General features: G+C 31.5%; 2 protein-coding genes across 2 annotated transcripts; both read left to right on the top strand.

The window, feature by feature from the left end:
• Positions 1-3411: 3411 nt before the first annotated feature.
• Positions 3412-5652, top strand: LOC122583065. Its single transcript, XM_043755508.1, has 2 exons — positions 3412-4210; positions 4302-5652. The coding sequence occupies exons 1-2, from the start codon at positions 3417-3419 to the stop codon at positions 5512-5514; spliced, it is 2007 nt and encodes a 668-aa protein (XP_043611443.1). The 5' UTR covers positions 3412-3416; the 3' UTR covers positions 5515-5652.
• Positions 5653-10035: 4383 nt separating this feature from the next.
• LOC122582611 (myosin-binding protein 7) lies at positions 10036-14010 on the top strand. The gene is made up of 4 exons (XM_043755026.1): positions 10036-10159; positions 11256-12753; positions 12927-12973; positions 13637-14010. The coding sequence occupies exons 2-4, from the start codon at positions 11437-11439 to the stop codon at positions 13737-13739; spliced, it is 1467 nt and encodes a 488-aa protein (XP_043610961.1). The 5' UTR covers positions 10036-10159; positions 11256-11436; the 3' UTR covers positions 13740-14010.
• The last annotated feature ends 1144 nt before the right edge of the window (positions 14011-15154 follow it).

Below are 15154 nucleotides of genomic sequence, written 5' to 3'. Positions count from 1 at the left end.
AAATGATTGGTTTGGTTTTGGTTTTCTAAAAACCGAACGGATTAGTTCGGCTGTTGGTTTGACATGATTACCCGAAATTGATGAGGAGTGGCGATTAGGTTAGGATTTCGGAAAAGAGAGAGAAAGAAAGCAAGTTGCAAAGGAGAATAGGTTTTTGGTTTTGTTCATAATGTGTCAAACACGTGTTATGTAAAGTTTATGTATTAAAAGTAAATAGAATATAAAAGATGATATGAAAATTGGGAAAGTTTGGTGAAAGTGATGCCACCATTTTGGTGAAGTTTGATGTAGAATGAGATAGAAAAATTTTTATTGGATAATGGTGATTTGACAATTTAGTAAAGTGTGGGAGTCCCCTTTTAGAGACAAAATGATTTCAATACATTAGTTTAGTGTATTGAAAAAATTATTAATGTGCTCTTGAGATGATCCGTATGTTTGAATATATATGCTACTTGAGATGACCTAAGCTGGGTCATAGTTCACACACCCTTAAATGTGTCTTGGTCACTGGTTTCTTCCTCATATGAGATAGCAAGATAAAGAACTCAATCTAACTTTTCATGGAAATACCATTGGGTTCCCCCATTAATCTAACATGTATATATATAAAGAAGAAAGTGAATATGAGGCTATTAGACAATCAATTTAGGTGAAAAATTTATCACGTACCATTTTTTAATATATAAAAAAGTAGAAAAACATAAAGGCTTAATCATTGATTAAGACTGTCTACACATCTTTGTGCCCAGAGGTCCCTATGGAAGCAGTTTTTCTACCTATGTGTAGAGGTAAGACTATCTACAACTTACAGCTTACCTCCCTCATACCCCGCGCAAGGATTTGGTTCTGTTGTTGTTGCATTGATTTAAAATATTTTTTAAAAAATAACATGTGATGGATTTTTCATTTAAATTTAATGTGTTAACAGTCTTATACTCATTTTTCATTAATACATGTAAATCCTATTGTTGAAGAAAGATTCGGTGGGCAGTGGAGAAACAAAAACAAAGACAGGGAGACTGAAATTAGATAGTGAGCTTTATTTTAATTTTTTTTTTCATTAGTTGTAAAATAAATTTATATATGTATAAAATATTTTAAAAAATAGATTCATATGTATATATATAATTAGTTGAATTTTGTATAATTTGTATTATTTTTTAATAATATCTCCATATATATAAAAGATAAACCTTAATTCATAATTGGAAAACTATGGACCTTTAGATGAAGTTTAACTTTTAATTAGATCCATTAGATAAAATGATGATGTCATGTACCTTTTTTTTTTTTTTTTAGATTTAATTTAACTTTAATAAATTTAAATGATTATTATTTCCCTATTTAACTTTATAGGCATTAATAACTAATGTTTTTAATAATAAAATTATGGAAACTAATACTTTTATATTTTACAACATTTTTCATATTTAAAATCAATTTTATTTTTTTACAATAATTTTTTTTAATGTAATACATTTCTATTAAATTTTAATTTTGTGTAGGATTTTTATCATATAATGTAATAAAATTTGGTTATAAGTATTTGATTATGTCATTAATGTTTATTATTTTTAAATCAATGTTTTGAAAAACAAACCGGATGTCAACCCGATACAAGTACAATTATATATTAGAAAAATAATTGTATGAAATTTGCAATTGTATTATGCATAATTTTAAGTTAGATTAACATAACATGCGATATATAGATTGATAATTAAATTGCTTAGTAATTTTAGTGGATAACTAAATTATTTGATCAAAGCGTTAAAACACAAGTACAATGACAATGCAGACAAATCCGGATGAATGAAAGACATCAAATGAAACGAAAACATTACTTAGCGAGACATCTAATAGATGATGTATCCATTTTTCAACTATCTTGTCACTGTTAACTGGAACCTAAATGACCACTAATGTAATTTCATGTTTTTAGTGTTTAATTCGTACATGGTTAAAATATTTGTCAATTTATGATATTATAAAAATGAGGGATGGAAATATAAGGTTGTTAGATACCTAAACTTAGGTGTGGAACACTCACATATTGTTTTTTTAATCCATAAAATTCATGGGGGCCCAAACATTTATTCATATATCAAGAAATATTAAAAAAAAATGTATGTGAGGGGTTCCACACCTAAGCTTAAGTGCCGAACAACCTTGTATTCACTTCTCCTAATAAAAATTGAACATGTCATTAATTATAATTGTTTTTCCACGTATTATGCGGGTTATAATCTAGTTTAATATTAAGAGAAAAAGAAAGAGGTATTAAAAGTGGAAGAAAAATGAAGAAAAATAGAAATGTGAGGACAAACGGATACAAGTTCATACCATTTGCTTTCTCTACTTTTGGGGAATTCGATAAAGAGGCCTTTGACACACTTTCACGTATTAAGTTTATTTATAGTATTCACTCAAATAATGCTAGGAGTGGTACTTGTATCTTTCATAGGTTATGTTTTTGTATTAAAAAAGAAGTGCACAATTTGTGTCTAGGCTTCCATCCAACTTGTTTTTTTATAAAAAAAAAAAAAATTTAAAAAAAGAAAAAGGTATACCTCATATCACTCTTAAAAAATCCCCCCTTTGTCTATGATACTGGTCATATATCAATCGACCTCTAAACTACATTTTCAGTAAACATTACCGCTACGTCGCCACTCACCTCCTTCTTCGGGTACCATCACCACAACCACCAATCCACTCACTTCTTGCCGTCACTATCGGCGGGTAACCTGCTATTATATGTTAAAAGCAATGTAATATACTCCGTATATAAACCCTAAAGAATATCTTCAAACAAAAAGCACAAAGATTTTGGAAGTTCATCTTATTTTAAGTTTTAGCTTTGAAGTTTGAGGTATGAACTATACATTATAACTTTTGCTTTTATGCATAAAAATTCTCTTTTTTTTTCTGATATATTATTTTACTGATGATTTCGTGTTGTAGATATTTCATTATGTTTTATTATTAAAATTATGGAAACTGCTAAATGAACCCTAAGGCTTTATTTAGCAAAACCTTAAAGTTGTTTTTATGCTTGTTATTGTAGTTGTTTTAGAGAAATATTGAAGTAAATTGTATTCTTATTAGAGAACATCTACATTATATCGGATTGTGTTTCATTTATTTAATTGAAATCTACGTCTTAGATGGAGGTTAAAGACGAGAAGCAGATTTCTCATGATTTGTTATATGATCAAATACCTCCCTTATCTTCAAAATACCAATGGCTTATTGCTCAAAACCTCAACTCTAAAGATGAAGACGACAACCAGATTTTTTACGCCATACACATTCCGTTGTCTACTCAATATAGGTGTCGAATCCCTGAATTAATCGGGAGATGAATATGAGGATGTTACCATGGCTGGTTGATTCTTTCTAGTAATCCAGACATGGTCATGTGGTCTCTTTGGAACCCCATTACTTCTAGGTTGATCCGTCTTCCACAATTGCAGGATCATGAGAAAGGTGATTCGTATGATTGTTGTTTGTCATCCCCTCCTGATGATCCAAGTTCGATTTTACTATTAGCAGTAATCGGAAAACCTATCATCTTTTTTTGTCGGTTAAATTGTAAAAGGAAGAAATTGAGATGGACCAAAATGCCATTTGCTAATCAGCTCAAGAGCATGCACGTTACAGATGATAATTCAGAATGCAATGGATACCTAGGATGTTTAACTTATTGGAACGATAAAATATATGGATGCACACTCGGGCTTTTCTATCGTCTTGTCATACAGGTTAACATTGTTGTTGATGACAATGAGGCTGTGATAAGTCTATTGCCAATTGTGAAAACTCCTAGTCTGGACTTTAGAAGATGCTCCTCAATCTCAAATGGTTACATGTTAGGCTTTTCAACAGAACTGTTCTACATTCGTATATTTGAAGATGAAAGGAGAAAAACTGTTGGTGAGGTGTTTTTGTTTAAACTAGATATGACTAATATGATGTGGGAGGAAACTGCAGATCTTGAAGTGGCTATATTTGTTAGTGTTGACTCTACTGTAATGTATAGGCCGCAATTAGACCCAGACTTAGGTGGTTATATACATATTGTTGGCAAAACGGGTCAAGTAATATATTCATACAACGTCAAAAGTAAAAACATCCTCTTATCTTCTATGCCTTCTCTATTACAAACAAGGCAAGTATCAGCGTGGACAGTGTTAGATCAACGCAGGTATTATATGTATTGCTTTTAGTTATATATTAGTTGGTCATGTTTATATTCTTGCATATACTAATATTATGTAATTTGATATCTGGTGCAGCCTGGGTGATCATCAACAAGAAGAGGACATGAATGATATGACAGTTGTAAGATCAGTAAGAGATGCTAATGTTGATTTTTATAGCACGACGGTTGAATCAGACCTACACAATATTCCGTTTGATGTTCTGCAAAGGATTTTAGAATTTTGTTCTTGTGTGGACTACATGAACTTTCGTGCTGCAGGCAGACGTTGTCGCTTAGCAGCACCTCCGATACAATGGAGCCGAAAGACAGAGCTAAGGAGATTCCAGACACACTCATTAGTGTCACCATGGCTGGCCGTGTTTGACAAAGCTCAAGGCATTATCACTTTTACAGATCCCATTTCTAATGACAAGTACTTTATAAAAACACCTCCGAAATTGATTGCCAATTTTGAAATATGTTGTTCCAGATACGGTTGGTTGCTGATGCTTAAAGATGATTGGTCGACGGTTCTTTATAACCCTTTCACAAGAGATATTCGCAAGCTTCCACAAGCGCCTGATGGTTCAGTAGAAGGCTATTGTTTCTCGGCACCACCTACTGATCCACTTTGTATTGTTGCTAGATTTAAGAAATCAGTTGAATTACTTGGATGTGATGTCGCCTACCGCGAAGATTCAAAAGAAAAATGGGAATGGCGTTGGATTCATCTAAACTTGGGATATCGTTATCCATGTACCTTACAATTTCCGACATTTCATGGCCAAGATGTGTATGCCTTGTCTGGCAATGGAGGAATTTATGTCTTTAGAAAATTGGTTGAAGGACTTGTTTGTTTTATAGCTGAACTTCCTAAAAGTTGTTGCAAAAGTACTCCTGTTAAACGCTTCCTAGCCATATGTGATCAACATCTTATTCAAGTCGTGATGGACGAGCTTGGAGAATCCACTGAGTTGTTCAATCTGGATGAATCTAAAAAGGAATGGAAGAAGATAGACAGTTTAGGAAAACATATGATTTATGTTTGTGGTACAACATGTCTTTGTGTTGAAGCCAGAAAGCCAGAAATGGAAAACAAAATATACTTTCCAAGATTACGTTCCAAGAAGATTGTGTTCTATTCACTTGAAACATGCAGGTATCACACATTCAAGAATGGCGAAACCAACATTGAAGAAGAAAGTTTTGCAGATTTCTTCCAAACCGAATATTATACTTACAGAAACCCGGCCTCATGCTTGGATCGAACCACGTTGGTCCTAGCTAACGTCGATCATGATTACTGATTAGTATAATTATTGTGTTTTATTCTAGCCGGCCAGGCTTTATGATTTGCTTTCTCATAGAATTAAACCTTGGCTGTTGTCAATCATATGTTTCCACCATAAGATGTATAACATTTGCAGCAATTAACTTATTTTGCACCTTAATTTGTCTGTTAATTGTTTAGGTTGATTATATATGTCTGTTTAGTTAACTGCTTTTATATGTGAACATTGAGATTATACTAGTGAGTTTATATATATATATACTAGTGCTTAGACCCCGTGCGATGCACGGACAACCCTAAATAATCTTTCTTAAACCTTATCTTAAGATTGTATCAATGAATAAATATAACTCAGTTGGACATAATAAAAATATTCTTATGAGTTGATTAATTTAAAGAAGAAGAATGCTAGATATACCTTGGGATTTATTAATGACACACGAGGGCTTAAAACGCGTACATTGCACGCCAGAGAGAAATTATAAAATTGATTGCCCATAGTAGGTGCATATAAGAAGGATTATGTTGGTTACCTGGATGTGATAGGTATTATGAATTTTTCCCCACTTTGATATATAGACCCACGTAGATGCGCTATAACCTTAAATAATTTCTTTAACACCAGTTCAAGCATGCATGTAGCGAAGTAAATGTACTCCTATTACAACTAATGACCATTTTAAAAAAAATTAATGACTTAAAATGCATAGAAAAGTCTTATTTAGCACTAAAATAAACCAAATATACCTCATAATTTTCATCACAAATTTGATAGGCTGTTCTTTGTATAAGATTTGAAATTTGTTGATCATTCATTTTAACTCCAATAGCACCAGTGGCATTTACAATCCTAACTTGCACATTAAACCTACAAAAAAAAACAAAGATCCAATTTTACCACACAACTTAATGATTATAGAGTTTTAATATGAAATATAAATATATACCTAGGATTAATGAGAACTCCTTCCTTGTTACATGAACAACAAACCTACATTTTGTTGTCCCTTAAAACATCAATAATGTCGACTTCATCCATATAGAGATCGGTCAACTTAACTTCTTGAGAACAGTTCACACATTCCATTGAATACCATAACTGGTCGGTTGGAATAAAACCGATTGTTGCAACAACAACAACCACTTTATCAAATTGTCAAAATGAAAATGTTTATACATTAGAATGTTAAAAAGCTAGTTATAAATTCGAAAGAAAGTTATGTTAAAAAGTAATCTAATTAAAAAAGAAAAATTCACAAACAATGAATACTTACATGTTCGTCCATCAGGATCATCTCAATACTACCTATGTTATTAATATCTCCATATAGAGGTTGCTTCCATAGCCGCAAAATTCTAACCGTTATCGTACATGGCTTATTATTTGGACGCAAATTTCTAATTGAAACATGATTTAGTGAAGCCATGCTAAAATTGATCTGTTATGTGTTTATGTTTTGAAATGTCTTAAAACTGAATGGAAGTGGCCTTATATAGACATAGACATGCAAGGAAGTAACCGCCACAAGCAATACACGAACGTTTACACATTTAAATTTTTGAAAATTTGAACTTCTTGAAAGCATAACTAATCCGTTTTCGAAAATTTGAACTTCTTATAAAAGTAACTAATCCGTAGACCTTCCAAGGAGCAATATTGTAATGATTTTTGGGCTTTCTTGCATTTTTAAGCATGCCACATAGGCAATAACTAACAAATTTTGAAGTAAGATTTATATAATGTAGGGATAGGGGGAAGTGAATATGAGGCTGTTAGGCACCCAAGTTAGGTGAAAAACCTCTCACATACCTTTTTTTAAAAGGTAAAAATCATGGGGGTCATGTATTTATTTAAAATATTAAAATATTAGTATGTGTGAGGTTTTTCACCCAAGTTGGGTGCATAACAGCCTCATACTCACTTTTCCCATATATATATATATATCTCTATTAAAAGAGTAGTTATCTTAACATTTTAAAACCTCTTTCAATTTAAAACTATTTTTAAAAATTGACACATAAGCTTTTATCCCATGTGTCATTTTTATAAATTTTTATAATAATTATCTTATTTAAACGTATTTAATGAATTCCAAAAAGTCTATATATGGCAAAGATATTTTAATAAATTCTCATCAAATATAAATATTAATAAACTATTTTGGGGTTTATGGAATTTTTTATGGTCATTGTTTGATTTTGACAAAAAATATATATATATTATTTAGATTTTTATATGTATAGTCAACTTAATCAGGTTCAATAAAATTATTAACATGTAAGTTTGTTTGTTATTCACACATATAAATTATACTCGGTAATTTATAAATAAATTTTTTATCATTAAACCAATTCTTTTTATTATCCGTGTCAAAATTATTTTCAAAAAATAAATTTAATAACCGCACATCGTGCGGGTAAAATACCTAGTATATATATATATATATATATATAACTGCTTTTAGCTAACTGCTTTTATATGTGAACAATTTAGAGACCTTCAAGACAATTAATAAACTGATGTTGAAATCAATGGAGAAAATGACAAATGGATCTGGTCAAAAGTGGAACAAAATAGTTTTCTGGTAAAGTCAATGAAAGGCAACCATCAGAAGTAATCAATCAGTTGAATAGATCTGTATTTAAATAGAACAATCTATATCAAAGTATTATTTTTGAAAAAAAAAATGTTAAACATACCCTATGCATTATACATTCTATATTAAAAGTCTATTCCTTGAATTTTATGTAAAATGACAACTATTTGATTCACCTTAATTACAGCCATAAGGACTGTGTTTTGCAAAACTCATTCTCGAATAACAAAGCTGCGTTTTTCTTAACGAGGCTATATCACGTATCAACCTTGGTTTGGAATTTTGTAAGTTCCTGATGCAAATTACTCCAACATAATAGCTTTTTCGGTTAAATTATAAATATTCATAAATCATACTAGTATGGTACTTGCGCGTTGTAGCGGATATAATTAACATCACAAAATCATCCGATGTATACCTATTTTTCCCCCGAAACGCAATGCTATACCATATCCTAACAAGGGGTGGGTTGTGTGTGTTCAAAAAGTCAAGGGTAAGGAGAGTATAAATGTAATTTCGTCATGTATAAATTTTAACATCTAGGAGAGATAACGCTATTCTTTTTATATAGGAGTATATAAAAGTATAGATTAGAAAACTCGAGTTAATATTCATGATAAATTGTCAATAATGTGGAAATAGCCCCAAGAGTTCTTTATGGTTTATTCTTTGACATCAATCGTTCGAGGATAATGGAGGGAACCCTGGCCTTGGTATCATAATTGGATACTCATCGACTCACCCCGTATGAGCTATATGATGCCGGTACAATACCTCCATTCTAATCCCCGCATGATCTGGGAACCGCGAATGATTGAACATGCATATTTAAACTTCACATGTGGGTCTAAACTTCATTGGTAAAGGTACCTTAAAGGAATTTTGTGCCAAGCGGGAATTGAACCTGAGACCTTAAAGTAATCAAGTTTCCGTACCACTTAGGCTAACTCCTTGTTAGTAACAGGTACATCAATCATTCTTCGTATGCTAGAAGTCACATGCGTATAACGCTCAACAACATGGAATAAATTTGCTACTTGAATTGCAAATATATCTCATAGATTAATAAAAACGAAACCTTTTAAAGTCAAAATTTTAAAATATGAAAGTAAATAATTGGCCTTACTTTTAACCCCATTTCTCGTAAGAGTGGATTATTAAGGTGATTTTTAAAATCTGAAATAGCATTGTCGGTTGTTGAAACATAAGTTTATCGTTAAAAAAACAAATATTGACTGTTAAGTTCTTAACAATTAAAAAAAAAGGCATCCTCCATATAAAAAAAAAAAAGTAATATTAAAATAGTATAAGGGGTACTTGGTAAAAGAAAATTACAAGGAATAAAACTATAATAGATAATAAAAATAGTGAAAATGAAAATAAGTATTTGAAATAAAAATGGACTATCTTGTTTGGTACAAACAGAGATTGAGAATAAATGACAAAATTTTAAATAGAACAATCTATATCAAAGTATTATTTTTGAAAAAAAAAATGTTAAACGTACCCTATGTTCTTAACATGCATTAGTAAATTTATATATACCATATTAAAATTTATAAAAATGTAATAGATAATGAAAATAGTAAAAATGAAAATTAATGAAAATGAATTATTTGGTTTGGTACAAATGAGAATAAAGTAAACACAAAATTTTAATTAATAATTAAACTTAACATATATAACATCATAAAACCAGAAAAGAATAAAAATTCTAAGGTATTTTTCATGAGAAAGGAGTTAGAAGTCTAACAAATCGCTGATTAAAATTGAATCCAAAATGTCTGAATTAAAAATAACTTTATAAGAAATTATAAACATTTAGGTCGTTAAAAAAAATATATTAATTGTTAATTCGTAATTAGAATGAAATAAATATAGTGTCAACCAAAACAATCCCCAAAATTTCCTCCTTTCCCTCCCTTTCCCATCCCCCCAATTTTTCCTTTCTATAACTATTACTCGTATTATATTATAATTTTTACTGTTGGAAAATATATTTATCACAACAATTTCGTCTCATTTTCATCATATCATGAGCTGAACGGACCTTCTTTTCCTACGGTAATCTCCTTCACCCAATATACATTAACCTAGAATTATATATATATATTGTTTAATTATTTTGTTTATTTATCGATATGGATTCTAACTGTAAATGTAAAATTTGTTATAATATAGTAATTTATTCATTTTTAATTCATTTGCCTATAGTTTATGTTCTGTTAAATATATATATGTTTATTTTTATTAACTGCAACCTAATTTATATGCGTATATAGCCTAGTTGGTTTTGAACATAAGAGGATAATGAAATTTAAATAATTTTTCGGGTTCGATGAAAGGAGGAACCCGACTTATCGGAAAAAATCGTTAGTTGGGCCAACCGCTAGATTTGCCGTATTTGCTGAAAATTTTGTTCATATTAATTTGAACTGTAAATATGTGTTGATATAGCCAAACAAGTTTTAGTAATGTTTTACCAAACGGCGTTTGGTTTAGGGCGGTATTTGAGTTAACCAATCAGTCAGCAATTGTTGCAAGTATGTGTGGATAATTGCTTTTTTTAAAAAAGGTAAAACCTTTACCCAAAAAAGAAAAGAAAGTTGTTATGGTAACAGAGCCATAGACAAGATTTGGGCGAGATTTTGGAAACCTGGTGCAAGTATTAAAAGGAGACGCTAATGTAGAAAAAATTCACCATTCAAAGAAGTATAATAAATTGTTAAAATGAGACTTTGTATATAATAAAATTTGGAGTCCCCTAATTTTGGAGAGCTTGTATGGTTGCACACTTCACACACCCTCAACGACAGCCCTGTGGAGTAATATTTTTGTAACCGTAATTATAACATATAGAATTTGCATGTGGAGTCAATTAGGAACCTGCTGGCCTATATGTGGTTTTTTGGTTACAAAACAAATAGTAATTTGATTTGTTAGGAGAATTTCTTAGTGAAAGTGGATCATTTGGCCGCTAGTCGAGCTTGATTTACTGCATGGGGTCCGCTGCTGTCTGGTTGGGGTTGTGGGAAAAGCAATCTTTTGGAAAATTATTCATATATCTGCCAGATGTTTTGATTGTATTGACAATAATTGTGAATTTTTAATGGTAATTTGTGCTGATTAAACTAATGAATGTATGCGCTGGTTATTTCAGGGTCCGATTGATGTTGTTTTTAGTGGAGGAGGGTTGATGAATTATTGTGAAATTAAGCCGAGGGAAAAAGTTAGGGCATGAATAGTTATATATCAATATGAGGAGGTGAAAAACTAAAACTTATGGTCAATAAAAGGTGGCATTGTTTTTCTTGGTGTTTTGACTGATATTTGGTCTGAATATGGAATCAGAAAGCATGCATCCTTCAACGAGTGTGGTCAAATGTTGTGAATGTGGCTGTAGTTATTGTGATCCGAGAAACGGGTCTTATTCTGGGACATGGTTACGGTCTGTGAAACGAAAGGTAGACGAGTTTGAAGAAGATGGTGATAAATTCTTCATACCAGGTCTTGTAATTCCTTCTGTGGCACGTGTTGAGATTGAAAATGAATGTGATGTGTTACGTGAAATGGTTAGCAATCAACAACAAACAATTCAAGATCTCATTGCTGATTTGGAAGAGGAAAGATATGCTTCTTCATCAGCTGCTAACGAGGCCATGTCGATGATCTTGAAGTTGCAGCGTGAAAAAGCTGAAGTTCAAATGGAAGCTCGACAATTTAAGAGTTTTACAGAAGAGAAAATGGCTCATGATCAGCAAGAACTTATGGCATTAGAGGAATTGCTGTACAGAAGGGAGCAATCTATTCAATCGTTGACTTGTGAAGTGCAGGCGTATAAACATAGAATGATAAGTTTTGGGCTTACAGAATCAGAAGCAGATGGTGAGAAAACTTTCTTGACTCGTGAGAATAGCGTCGCTATAAATTTAGAAAGCCAGTTTGATTTTCCATCATATGATTACCCTCCTTTAAAGTGCAACAATCTGAATGAAAATCAAGTCTACCCGGATAACGATAATGAAACAGTTGATATAGAGAAGTATGCATTTGGTGAAACCCCATATTCTTTAAAGGATATAGAAGAAAGAATTAATCAGTTGGAAAGAAGTCCCGGTCATAGTACACCGGTCCTCGAGAAAGTTATAGTTGGTCATTCTCCAATGAAGAAACATTCGAGGAGATTTTCAGGTGATAGTGCTGGGTCGTTTTTTGCAACTATCAAGGAAGATTTGGCACCAGATTATTCTAGGACTGGAAACGAATTTCCTAGTCTCAAAAAGGTGGAAACTGTATCAGAATATGGAGATGAGATGAGTGATAGAATTTATACTATTGATATTATACATAACCCAATTAATGATCCTAAGGCTAATATTGGCACTTATGATGATTTCATGAGTAGTCCTAGGGAGTCATCGTCTCAAAATGATATTGAAGATCCAGAAGTCAAGAAGCTATATGCTAGACTTCATGCACTTGAGGCAGATAGGGAATCCATGAGGCAGGCACTTATTTCTATGAGAACTGATAATGCCCAACTGGTATTGCTGAAAGAAATCGCTCAACATTTATGCAAAGAGATATCCCCACCAAGCAGGATGCCTGTCAAGAAACCCTCTTCTGGTGTGGCTTCGTCTTTCTTCTCGGTTTTCAAGGTAGACCAACTTAACCTTCACAGTTATGTAATCAATCTTCAACAATTTTACAATTTGATTGCTATGTATCTAAATATTTGATATTGGTGGTGGTTAGCTTTTCTTAGATGTTTTAGGGTTTTTTTTTTTTTTTTTTTTTTTCTGCTGATCTGTCATCTTGTGATAATTGGCAGTGGATTGCATCATTTAGTTTCTGGGGAAGGAGAAGACAAAGGAACAAGTAAGTATCGAATATTTTTTTTTCTTAAACTGGTTTAAGTTTTTTGTACTATGCTGAGTTGTTTGCTCTGATAGTCTGATAACATAGTTTAGTTTAATACCCTTTTGACTAGATCATTGGATAGCTTCAGCTTTCTATAGTTTCCCGATATACGTTTTGTGGCTCCTCTCTTCATTTCTTCTCATCCAGGTAGATATTAAGGTGTAAAAGGGTTTTGGGTAACAGGCCACAATGGATATAAGTTAGGTCGGGCATGCAGGTTGAGCTGAATAGAAACAGTGGTCAAATATTTACTTTTTTCAAATATGATACCATTGGTCATTTCATACATTACCCAATTTTTATGATTTTACACGTTTGACCTTTTAGCAGTAAAACATAATCTGAATATTTAGGCTCAAAGGTAAAGCGATTAATAGATTAGGAATTAGCGATCATTTGCATGTACATCCAGAATCCTAAATATCATTGGGGAAACAACATGATTTTCACTAGTTTAGCCATGTCATGCAACTGCTTCTGTTTGTCTGACATTAAATTTTGTTGCATAGATATAGGAGTAAATATTGATTATTGATTAAATCAACTCCAAACTTTTTACGTTTCACTCACTGATTCCTGATCGTTCTTATGCTTTCATTCTTCTTTTCTGGCCTCCTTCAGGCACATATTTGCTGCGTTGGCGAACAATGCAGGCTTGCTAATACTTCTCGACAAGGGACCTCAAATGGGACAATGGCGGTGCCTTTCAAGCACACAAGTTTGAAAACCCGATAGTTACAACTATCCGTATCCATCTCTGTGCTCAAGCATCCATCCAACTCGTCGACAAATACCACTCTCATTCTTTTAGAATATTTTATTCTTTTTTAAATTTATGTTTCCCATATCTTTATGGTATCTGTTTTTATCACACCATTGGGTGTCTAGTTAGTTAGCTAGGTGTCATTTGTCATTTTGTTGCATGGGTGGATAAGGATGTGGTCGTTATAAGATCTGATGAAATTTAGCCGGTAAGTGGAATGGTAATTTTGCTTCCTGCTCCTGTATATTGCTTGGCATTACATAATGCTTCTCTCATTTTGTTAAGTTCTGTTATGCATATGATATTATGTATATGAAACTATATCTTTGTATAACCATTGTTTTTGTGTTGGCTTTCTTGATTAGTGGTTACATAAGCAACCCATTTGTTCAGATTTGTTACTCTCTAATTTAGAATGCATATGATAGCTCAGAGCGTCGTTGTATATTCAGGATCAAGTTGCAAGTCTTGTACAATATATATATAAGTGCCAAGCGGACCAGTAATATAGCGTCGTTGCATATAACGGAGATAATTTAATGGCTTAACAGTCTTCAAAATTTGTGTAAAACCTAAATTATTTAGGGCGCGTTTAGTTTGAGAAAATGTTTTCAAGTTTTCCATTTCTAGTTTTTTAGAAAATGAAAAGGTTTTTCATTTTAAAAAAACCCTTGAAAATTTTGAAAACGCGTTTAAAATAAAAGATGGAGTTTTCATTTTTCCATTTTAGAAAACTAGAAAACATGTTCAAATTCATTTGTTTTCTAATTTTAGGTTTATAAAAAGTTTGGAAAATTGAAAAGTGAAAACAAAAACTGAAAAAAAAGTTTTCTAATTTTAGTGCAAAAGTTGAAAAGGGGAATTTTCATTTTCTAGGAAAACTTTTCTAGAAAAATACAATTTGAATGCGTTTCTTGTTTTCCATGTTTTCTTGTAAAATGAAATGGAAAACATGGGAGTTTTTTTGAACTAAACGCACTATTAGATTCTTGTTGATTCCATTTTTGTTTTCTGAATCAAAGATTATTTAACTTAGTGAGAATTTTTATAAAGAGTTATAAGTGTAAAATGATGGAAAACATAAAGGAAATATAAATTAATGTAACTATTTTTCCAATTGGAAAAAACTAACTATAAGAGTGAATTTTATGGTTAAACTTAAAAGTATAACTATTTTATGCATGTTAACCTAGCAAAACTCTTTTCAATTAAAAGCTAAAATAGATTATGTTGGTTAATAGAAGGCTTTTTCAAAGTTTCTCTCCTTATCATATCTTGTTCAAAGTATATTATTTGTATATTCTTTAAAATAATTTAATTTTTACTTAAAATCTTGATATGTAAAATACTGTATTTACCTTAAAAGTTGAATAAAT

Source organism: Erigeron canadensis, chromosome 9 (assembly GCF_010389155.1).
Source record: "Erigeron canadensis isolate Cc75 chromosome 9, C_canadensis_v1, whole genome shotgun sequence".
Lineage (NCBI taxonomy): Eukaryota > Viridiplantae > Streptophyta > Magnoliopsida > Asterales > Asteraceae > Erigeron > Erigeron canadensis.
Note: the sequence above shows the minus strand (reverse complement) of the source record. Positions and strands in the feature narration are given on the sequence as shown.

Bases quoted from the DNA above. Each gene is read 5' to 3' on its own strand.
- LOC122583065 (XM_043755508.1), top strand. From the start codon at position 3,417: ATGGTCATGTGGTCTCTTTGGAACCCCATTACTTCTAGGTTGATCCGT. The intron at 4,211-4,301 runs GTATTATATGTA...TATCTGGTGCAG, and splicing joins ACAGTGTTAGATCAACGCAG to CCTGGGTGATCATCAACAAG.
- LOC122582611 (XM_043755026.1), top strand. From the start codon at position 11,437: ATGGAATCAGAAAGCATGCATCCTTCAACGAGTGTGGTCAAATGTTGT. The intron at 12,754-12,926 runs GTAGACCAACTT...GATAATTGGCAG, and splicing joins CTTTCTTCTCGGTTTTCAAG to TGGATTGCATCATTTAGTTT. The intron at 12,974-13,636 runs GTAAGTATCGAA...GGCCTCCTTCAG, and splicing joins AGGAGAAGACAAAGGAACAA to GCACATATTTGCTGCGTTGG.